The 10608-nt window shown below is 46.0% G+C and overlaps 1 protein-coding gene across 1 annotated transcript in view; it reads right to left on the bottom strand.

Moving 5' to 3' along the window:
• Positions 1-4694: 4694 nt before the first annotated feature.
• Positions 4695-10608, bottom strand: part of GPC4 (glypican 4) — a 74385-nt gene continuing 68471 nt past the window's right edge. The window contains exons 7-9 of the mRNA XM_056859529.1: positions 9043-9179; positions 5953-6128; positions 4695-5122 (exon numbers count right to left, since the gene is read on the bottom strand). Of these exons, the coding sequence (XP_056715507.1) occupies positions 4914-5122; positions 5953-6128; positions 9043-9179 (522 nt within the window). The 3' untranslated portion in view covers positions 4695-4913. The remainder of the gene's footprint in view (positions 5123-5952; positions 6129-9042; positions 9180-10608) is intronic.

The following is a 10608-nucleotide window of genomic DNA, read 5'->3' as shown; positions in this document are numbered from 1 at the left end:
ATTGTCTACAGTGTATCATGACACACACAACCAGCTGGCCTCTTCCCTTTGGCAGTTAACCTCCCTCCCTCAGGCTTATGCCATCTTTCCCAGGACACTCTCTGGCTCCGTTTCCAGCCACCCTCAACACCACTGCACCACCACTTTAACAGCATGGCCCAATAACTGCACCCTCCCTCGCTGATGAGGGTCTGCCTTCCTGCCCCTCTGCTTCACCCCCTCCTCATTCCCAATGGTATGCTTCACTCCAAACGGTGATGGCAAAGGCTAGCTTAGTACAACCCACCATCAATGTGCCGGGCCACATCCATCCTACAGGTTTTGCTTCTCCTGGATTCCCAGCTCTCTTGTCACCCTGAGCTGCTTCACGCCCCAGGGAAGGGCTGCCAGGGAATGAAAGGGCAGCCCCTGCCCTTCCCGGTGCAGTTCACCGGCCAGGCCGTCCATATATCTTTCTGGGGACAATGCTTCTGGTACCGCTTCGCCCAACTGTATCCGGGAAAAGATAATGGATATTTAGCATTTTCTTCAAAAGCAGAATCATATAGTCCCACCCCAGAGGATTTAATTGGAACTCAAGCCAGTAGTAAACAGTGATACTACTGAGTTTCACAGCCCCACCATTTTGACTTGAAAACCCCCATTGTGTCTATGCACCTCTGTTCTGTGACTTGAGCACGAGTCTTTTATTTTCACAGTTTTGTTTGTGTGCACCAAATTTTGCCAACTAAGTTCACACAATTTTAGACATTTTTTTTCAGTCAATTGTGTAAAAATAGCATATAAACTATAAAATGCAGCAAATGAAAATGAACAAGCCAGGAATGCTAGCAATGAAAATGGGAAAACCAAAAAAAGGCTCATAGCAGTACCATACGAAAACAAGAGATGAAAAAGGGGACATATCCACATCCCTTATTCAAGAATAGACCTGCCAACAGAGTACCAGGTATGTGGTCCACAGGCTTCTGTTTTTATGACCCTCCCGTTCCCCAATGAGAAGCCAAGCTGTCAGTGGATTTTGAAATCAGTTTTGCTTCTTCAGATTTGCATGTTAGCTTATTATTAAGACAGCTTAATCAATGTACATGGCTGTTTACAGAGCATAGGATGTGTTCTTAATTTTCTTTTACTGGCTAGTGTCAATGGCTAGAATGGCTGCCAGAGACTCTAGTAACTGAAAGAATGGAAGGGATGTGCGCGCACACACTTAGACGCAGAAGCATGAAATCAGGACTGAGAATGCTGGGGAAGGCTGTATGAACAGTGAAACCTCCATGTGTAGGGTCAGTGTACTTCTGGAGTTCCAGAAGCTAGAGAGACAACGGGGAATGGTTTTCACATTCCTGCCCTGCTTGGGTGCTGTTGGAATCAGAATGACCATCCAGTTGGATCTTGGCCTGATCCAGTGAGATCAGTTATTGCTAGTGATTGGATTTGGAGTAACTTAGTGACTGAGAGATTTAGATCCAAGTCACCAGTTCAAATCCCATCTCAGTCACAAACTCACTAGGTGACCTTAAGCAAGCCACTCAGCTTCATCTGCAATATGGGGATAATTCTATCTTCTCGTACTGTTGTAAAGATTGCTGTGATTAGTATATAGGAAGCAGTTTGAATGCTCAAAGTGCTATACAAACATTAGCTATTATTATTACTACATGGCAAAGAACTGGACCAAGAACAGCAGTGCCCATGAACTACGAGCAGAAAGAATATACACATCCTTCTCCAGTCCCAAGTACCGTGGCAGATGTTGCAACCTGGCAGGGTTTGAAGCTTCTTACAGGATCCGTAAGGACTAGAACTATGTAACAGAAAGAATGCTGAAACTCATACATTTGAACTATTAAACCAGACCCCCATGCTTCAAGGAAATGATCCTCAACAAACTTCTAGGCTTCTGTGTTACATATACACACAGACCTTATGAATGCATATTTAGGGTGACTACTGCAACCTTCTAAACAAAGCCAGAAAAATCCATATTTTGTCACTTTACATTTACTTTGGGCTCAGACAATCACATGTCTTTTCCCCTGCCCTTACCAAAATACAACCCGATGAGTAAGCCATTCATTTTTTAAAAAAACCCCACAATAAATAGAAAGGGAGGGAGTGGGTTGTTAGGTACAAGAAGAGGGATGTCTGGTTTGTAAAGAAAAAAGAAAAAGAAGCAAACATACAAAGTCTTTAAAAAACAGAGATAAATGGACACCCTATGGGCTGGTTCACACAACTATACAAGTCACTTGATATCTCTGCCTTTGTATTCTTCACAAGGCAGCTGCACAAGGGAACCTCCTTTCCTGGAAACCTTTTTTTGCCATGGAAGCTACACCTGTGATGCTCATTGGTGACGGCCCATTCACACGTGCAAGCCACCATTTGCTGATCTCGACCTCACAATCAATTGACAAACAAGTGTGTGAACCAGGTCTTAATTCAGCCCAAGCTGGAGAATCCAGAAAGGTTTCCACAGACAACGCTTGCTCCACCCCATTTTGCTCTCTCAACTCTAAGTCTTACTGCGCCCACCCCCCTTCCCCTCCCAATCCTTTCCTCACAACCCACTTAATCTTATTGGCAAGCTTGTTAGCCATAACCCTCCCCAAGCCCCCAAATTATCCAGTTAGACCCTACTAAAAATAACAGCACAAGAAATCTCTGCATTTAAGGTTGACTTGCATATTTCACAACTGAAATTCATAATAAGCCCATTTAAAGCAATTAAAAAAGACAACAGGGGGAAAAAATAAGAAACATGGCCAAATCCAGTTCATTAGGAGTCATGGAAACCATCATGAGCCCCCCACCCCCTTTGTCAGGGAACAGAGCTGCAAGAAAAACAGCTGGACTTGGTTCGACGCTTTAAATTAAAAGCAATCTAACAAGATCTGCAGGGGATAACTCCCTTTGGCAGCATACTGAAGGCCCGGGTTTCATTTCTACCAAGTCAATGTAATAGCACTCAAAAAAACAGCTAGAAAGGAAATTCCTCAGAACTGAGGTAGTTTCTTGGTCATCGGCACCATTTTCCAACTCCTTGCAAAAGCAATGCAACTATTTACAATCCTTTCCATGCACAAATTTATAACCCCCCGCCCGTTTTATGTTTTTTTGTGACTGGTTTTTCTACAAAAGAAAGCAAAACAAACACCAAACACCGAGCCAAAAAATGCCTTGTTGAGTTACAGAACAGATTTTTGTTTTTTAATAAATAACTGGCTAGAAACTTCTAGAAATCTGATGCCTCTGGGATTGGTTTATTGTAGTATCAGCCAAGCCTATTTCATCTTTATATAAAGTTCTACAGGAATTTGGTGTGTGAACAAAAATCCTGACCCTGAGCTACTAAATAATTAATGCTTCAGTATAAAAATAGGGGAGAAAATAGTCCAACCACACCTCATGATACAAGGCTGGATTGTAATAAATCTCTCCATCATTCTCTGTTTCTTTTTCTATCGGGCCAACTGCTTTTGGAGACGGAGGAACTCTACTGGATGCCAACGTCTGTTTAAAGTAGGGGAAAACTTCCAGAATAATTTTTTAGTCTTTTTGCAGACTTATACCTGTTATTCTTTTAAAGCAATTTAATTCCTTTAAAAACACTAATAAAAAATATGTACAATTATTTTAGCCACTACCACTTACTGTGGCAGAGCTCCTACAGGGAGCAGAGAGACACAGAGAGAAGTGGCAATCCCCGCATGCAGTTTATACTCACTGTGCTGGGCCAATTTCACCCTTCAGGTGAAATCTCACAGCCTCACTTGTCTCCCAAGAGTCCACCCTGGGCATCCTGTTGCCTCTAACATGATGCCTTAGGCTGGCCTTTGAACCCTCTGTTGGGTGGGTGAACCATGCCCTGACAAGGACCGTTTCAAGGTACTGACACAAAATATTCCAGCTTGCAGGTAGGACTGGCAGATTGGCTTTTGCATCTTCTGCAAGAACATTTGTAAGAAGATAACACAGTGGATGCTGTAGTAATAAGCCTGTGTCAGAGACCATTAGTAGGTTTGCTCTTGAGAGCCAAGTGAATGGGCCTCAAGCACCAGTCAGTAGCTAGAATTTCATTGATTTTTTCCCCTAATCTATCCCAACAACCTAAAAAATTCAGCTGAATAATTTGCATGGGGGAGGGGGGTAGAGGTAATTCTTTCTACAGCAGCGAACAAGGTTATAAGGCCAAGCCTTCACATTCTGTTCTAAAAGTCGGTAACCCCCCAAAGATTAGCTCTACTTCTCTCTTAAGATAAGGCATCTAACGTAATGGATACGTGTGGGAACTCCACTACACAAAGCACTTTATGTTGCTTGATAGGCAGTTTCTTTCCCCATGAAATATGATAAATTTAAAAAAAAAGGTTTTGCCTCTGTACAGATAATTTCATTTTTTTCCAGAAAGATAGCCTCAATACATGCCAAAACAGGACTCTGGAGTTTCTTTTGTATGAAATAGGATAAAATAAAGTTAAAAGGGGTGGGGGGATGGGGAAGAGGGCAGAGAGTTTGATTTAAAAACAAAAATACCACAAGACAAAAGCATTGCTAACTACAGGCCTGTATATACACTCTGTTAACCACATTTATTGTGGCATCTCAGTAAACAGGTCAGAACAGGTCCAAATCCCTGTTTGTTTTCCCCTCCCATTCCCAAAAAAATGAGAGGGGGGGAGAGAAGAGTGAGAGAGAAAGAAGGAAAAACTTATTAAAAGCCAGTGGGAACATAGCAAAAACAAAACAAAACTGTACACTGCTGTCAGTTAACTTACAAACAATCCTTTCCCCCTCCCCCCCACAAAGTCTCTAGATGGTATAAAAGTGAAATCAGGTTCCTTTTTCTATTTTTTTTAATAAGAGTCTTTTTCCCCACCCCCCTCCAATTCTAAAAAAAGGGGGAATGGTTATCTCCACTGTCTTTGCACAGCCAGGAATGAGAAGATGCTAAGCAGAAGGGCAGCTTCTGACAGGCCCACGCTGGTGGCAGAAGCGGCCACCTCTTTGTCCGCTTTCTTGTTATCCCGTGTTGCTTCTGTTGCATTGAACACAAATTCTGGGGAACACTGCTGAAACTCACAGCCACTTCCACTGCCTTCTCCACTAGCGTCGTCACCTACAAGAACAGAAGAGAAATTTCATTTTCAGACCAGCGGGCTCAAGGTGTTCGGACGGAGCAGAAGGGCCACAGCCCACCTACCCAATGACGATCGGTGCCACACGATGAAGGGCACAGTGCATCACACACAAAGCCCAAGTCTGAACAAATTCAGAGTACAGCAGCACCACCAAACGCCTTCAAGATCAGGAGCCAAGCAGCACAGGGGCCAAACTGCACATTCCGGAAAACTGCAGGGTCAAGGGTCCTTCCTACTTTGCACCAGGATATCATGTGGTCAAACGCTCCTTCCTTCACATCAAAAATCCCTTGCTTGTGGCAATTTAGCATCTCAAAGAGAAGGGTTCTAAACAGTCTTCCTCGGTTATCTACTAGGTTTCTACATTTAGAGAGGCTTTCCTCTCATCTGGTGACCACCCGAAACACTAAATCCAGAGATTGCATTCTGAGACGATAACTCTCATGAGGACTATACCACAATGTGCTTGTTCCGGATTTGCAGGTCAACTTAAATTTTCTCTGCAGTCAGTGTTTGCTTTCTGCCCGCTCCCAGCAGTTCACTATTTCTCACTTCATTGTCTATTTCTACGCCCACTCCCACCACCAACATCCTGGTGATCTCTGGAAGCCGACTGCCTCCTCTCACCATGCAGCAGGGAAGACTTGCCGCTCCTGGGCAAGCAAAAGAGTGGTCACGGTCATTCTCCTCCCCAGCTGGTCAAAAGGTTACTTTTTGCAGAAATGGGCTCTCTCCACAATCAGCATCCTAGAACTTCCATGAGCTCCATCAATAAACACATCTCTTGGGAAGAAACAGGCACACTTACTTATATCAATGAAGTCTACATCATTCCCATTGTAAGCATTTTTCATTTTACTGGTCATGATTCGAAGAGCCATGATTTGCTGGCGAATCATTAAGTCTGGTTTCAAGGTGTCAACTTGCACTTCAGGGTTGTTTGCCTGATTGGCTAGACCGTTTGATGTCACCGCAAAGATGTACCTGCAACAAAAGCCAGCTATATGGTCAAAAATGAGTCTATCAATACCCAGGATAGTTAAACGAACTGCCAGAGGCAATATACCTCTGAACACTATGGACAACGGGGCAGGGACTTGGTTCAGAGTCACCTTCTGGCTGCTCACTACTGAAAACAGAATGTAGATGGCCCTTTGATACCATCCAGAATGGGGACTCTTCCTATGGACGTTTCTGCAGTGCTAAGGTTTCTCAAATGTCTGGCACCAATTAATTAACCAGTTTCAATAACCAAAACTGCTGGCTCTGGTAACAGATATCTTGCTACATCACCAGAATTGTTGATCGCCATGTCGTAATCTCAGTCACAAGGGTTTCTGACCAAGGGAGGTTCCTACAGCTTGGAAATAAGGGTGCCAATGGCTGAAGTCTCATCTAGGTGGCTCTTACTTGGACTTCCAATGGTGCAATGGGGAGGGGCAGTGGCTCAGTGACAGAGCATCCACTTTGCATGCAGAAGGTCCAAGGTTCAATCCCTGGCATCTTTGTATCTTTGGGACCACCTGTCCTGGTATACCCCTGGAGAACTTTACATTCAGTGGATTCCAACCTGTTGGTGGTCCCCAGCCTGAAGAGTGTGCGGCTGTCCTCGAAAAGAGCCAGGGCTTTCTCGGCCCTGGCTCCGGCTTGGAGGAATGTTCTTCCTAGTAACATCAGGGCCTTGCAGGACCTGAAAGAGTTCCGCAGGGCCTGCAAAACAGAGCTATTCCACCAAGCCTACAATTAAGGGCAGCTGCTGATGTCATCACTGTTTGCCTCCCAGTCTCTCCCCTCTTTACTGTATTTATTATAAGGTAAAGGGGGCTTGCCTGCTGACTGCATTCTCAGCTGGTGCAGTATTTAGCGCCATCTGATGTTTTTGATTGTTTTCAGATTGTTGAGATTTGTATAGTTTTAAAGATTTTTTTAGATATTTGTGATTTATATTGATTTTAATGTTGTTTCTCGCCCTGAGCATGGCTTTGGCCGGGGAGGGCAGGTTATAAATCGAATCAATAAAATAAACAAATCTCTAGTTTAAAAGGACCAGGCAGTAGGTGATGTGAAAGACCTCTGCCTCAGATGTTGGACAGCTGCTGCCAGTCTGAGTAGACAGTACTGACCTTTGGTTCTTGTAGGTTATCCGGGCTGTGTAACCGTAGTCTTGGTATTTTCTTTCCTGACGTTTCGCCTGCAGCTGTGGCAGGCATCTTCAGAGGAGTAACACTGAAGGACAGTGACACTGTTCTTCAGTGTTACTCCTCTGAAGATGCCTGCCACAGCTGCGGGTGAAACGTCAGGGAAGAAAATACCAAGACCACGGTTACACAGCCCGGATAACCTACAAGAACCAATGAACTCTGACCGTGAAAGCCTTCGACAATATTTAGTACTGACCTTGATGGACCAATGGCCTGATTTTGTATAAGGCAGCTTCATGCATGGGTGTGCTATTTCAGCTCTGCTGATCCTTGCAATGCAGAAGCCGATTCGTTTTATACGTCTTTCTAATCAACAAGGCCACTGCAGCCCACTGACAAAGGCCCACTGCAGCCAGCTACTGAACAAGGCCAGCAACTAGAGGGACTTGTGCTAAATCAGACCTCTTGGAAGATTCCTATCAAGCAAGGTCAGTTGCTAGACTAGAGCTGTGCTGTGCTGTGGAGGAAATTCCAGTTTAAGCCAATGGCTCTTCAATGATTAGCTGGGACCAAAACGTGGGCTGTAGGTGGGTCACAAAGACGAAGAAGAGGAGGAGGAGGAGTTGGTTTTTATATCCCGCTTTTCTCTACCTTTAAGTAATCTCAAAGTGGCTTACAATCACCTTTCCTTCCCCTCCCCACAACAGACATCTTGTAAGGTAGGTGGGGCTGAGAGAGTTCTGAGAAAACCGTGACTAGTCCAAGGTCACCCGGCAGGCTTCATCTGGAGGAGAGGGGAATTGATCCCGGTTCTCCAGATTAGAGTCCACCACTCATGTGGAGGAGTGGGGAATCAAATCCAGTTCTCCAGATTAGAGTCTGCCACTCTTAACCATTACAGCACTCTGACTCTCCATGAGGCCTGGAGGCAGGACGTGGATCCAGGTGAGCTTTGAGAAGTTGCTCTGGGAGGCTTGAAGGCCTCTGTATAATGCACAAAATGACCCTGAAATACAGCTTGTTGCTGAATAATCTATAAATACAAATGTTTTAAAAAATAAAATACAAACTTTAGTGTTCATTTATGCCAGATTCTTGCATTTCATGTTGGGAAGGGAGGGATAATCATGCCGGGTTCCTTTGCAAGTGGCTCTCAAAAAGCAGAGTAAGTTCGTAAGTGGGACACTCTTCGAGAACTACCAGGTTAAAACAACAGGACTAGCTATCCAGCCAACATGGAGGCCATAGGGACTGAGGCCTCCCAGCAATCTTCCTCCAAAATTAATTGCTGAACAGAGCTATAGGCAATCTGTGGGGTGTACTACTTTCCCCATCGCTCCTGCAAAGTATTCTGTCCCCGTTTGTCCCCACTCTGAATTTACAATTACCCTGCACACTTCAAACATCAAGTAAGTTAGGTGTGTGCAGTTGTTTGGGGAGGGGGGTTTAACAGGCCCTGACAACTTCAGTCTGGTTATATACAATGCAGCAATCTCCTGCAACAGCTTTTTGCATCCCTTACTCCTTTCCCACCTCTGAGGGGTGGCAGAGAACCCAGAATCCATAAAATGAAGTCAACTCCTGCTGGAGGTTGTAGTGGCCAAAAAGGGGCAATGGTCTAGTGAAAAAGAGAAAGTACATAATCCCTGACTCTGTGAAAACATCAGGCATCCAGATGTTGGGCAGCCTGAAACTGGACACGCTGAGAGAAGGCAGGGAGGAAGAAGGTGCAAGAGGAATTCTGGCTTCTCCCAAACCTGCTTTTGTTGCTTCCATTCCAACACTCTTCTTCATTGACATTGCCAGTGGCCATCTTCTCATCATTACAGATGTTGCCAGGAAGAGAGGACCAGAACTTCTTTGCTTGCTTCAGTTTTTCTTTCACATCTGTCACCTATTTTTTTAATAATATGCATAACAGTAAATATCACAACCCTGGACATCTTTCTCTTCTTTAACTAACTTTGCTGTGGCTTATATGGTATTGGACTGCAGATCAGATTTGGTGGTAGGTTCAGCAGACAAGAACATTTTTTGGAGCAATGCATTGCTGACTTAGGAAAGTCATCATTGGAAGATGAAATAAGTATGTATTTTAAGTTTATGAGCACCCATTTCAGCCCGTAACAGCATCAAGAATATGGCCGTAGAAGCAGAATGGAATGTTTACCAGACAGATTCAGTACAACCTTCCAAACCAAGACCTCTTGATGGCCACTTAGCTGAGATATTTTTTTAAAGTGTTAGACAGATCCACAGTGAAGAGGCCCTATCGATGGCTATTCGCTATAAATAACTCAGTGGAGTCTCTTTTTACAGAGACAGTAGACCTCCAAGTACCAAATTGTCGGGGCAACCACCAGGGATGCCCTGCTTGCAGTCTTCCAGTGGCATCCTGGCTGTCCTCCCCTAGAAACTAGGGCTGTTGAAAAAAAAATTCGGTACAGTTTGGCTTCGGCAAACTTCAGCCCTTTTAAATTCGGGACATGCCGAAGTCCGAACTGCCCCGCTTCGGATCCCCGAAATTTGGGCGAGATCCGGAGTTCGGGGGAAAATCCCCCCCCCCCCCGCGGGCCTTCAGGGGACTTCCCTGAAGGTGCGCGGGGGGGGGGGGGCTTTAAACAGATCTGCGCCTCCCAGCTGGGAGGCGCAGATCTGTTTAAAGGGCCCCCCGCGTGCCTTCATGGAAGCCCCCTGAAGGCTACGGGGGGGGGGGGGAACAGATCTGTGCCTCCTGGCCGGGAGGCTCAGACCTGTTTAAAGGGGGGGGGGGTGAAACAGATCTGCGCCTCCCAGCCGGGAGGCACAGATCTGTTTAAGGGGTGTGTGGAACAGATGTGTGCCTCTCAGCCGGGAGGCACACACCTGTTTAAAGGCCCCCCCACGCGCCTTCAGGGCGCTCCCTGAAGGCGCGCGGGGGGCCCTTTAAACAGGTCTGCGCCTCCCGGCTGGGAAGCACAGATCTGTTTAAAGGGGTGTGTGTGTGGAACAGATCTGTGCCTCCCGGCTGGGAGGCTCACACCTGTTTAAAGGGGGGTGGGTGGAACTGATCTATGCCTCCCGGCCAGGAGGCTCATACCTGTTTAAAGGGGGGTGGGTGGAACAGATTTGTGCCTCCCGGCTGGGAGGCACATCCCTGTTTAAAGGGGCCCCCCAGGCGCCTTCCTGGGAGTCCCAGGAAGGGGGGCGGGGGGTCTTTAAACCCTCTGCGCTGCCTGCACAGAGAGCGCAGAGGGGCTTGACAACCCCCCGCCCGCCTTCCTGGCAGTCCCGAGAAGGGGGGCGGGGGTCTTTAAACCCCTCTGTGCTGCCTGCCGGGAGGC

The sequence above is a fragment of the Euleptes europaea genome, chromosome 13 (assembly GCF_029931775.1).
Source record: "Euleptes europaea isolate rEulEur1 chromosome 13, rEulEur1.hap1, whole genome shotgun sequence".
NCBI lineage: Eukaryota > Metazoa > Chordata > Lepidosauria > Squamata > Sphaerodactylidae > Euleptes > Euleptes europaea.
This window is presented reverse-complemented; position numbering and strand designations above follow the sequence as displayed.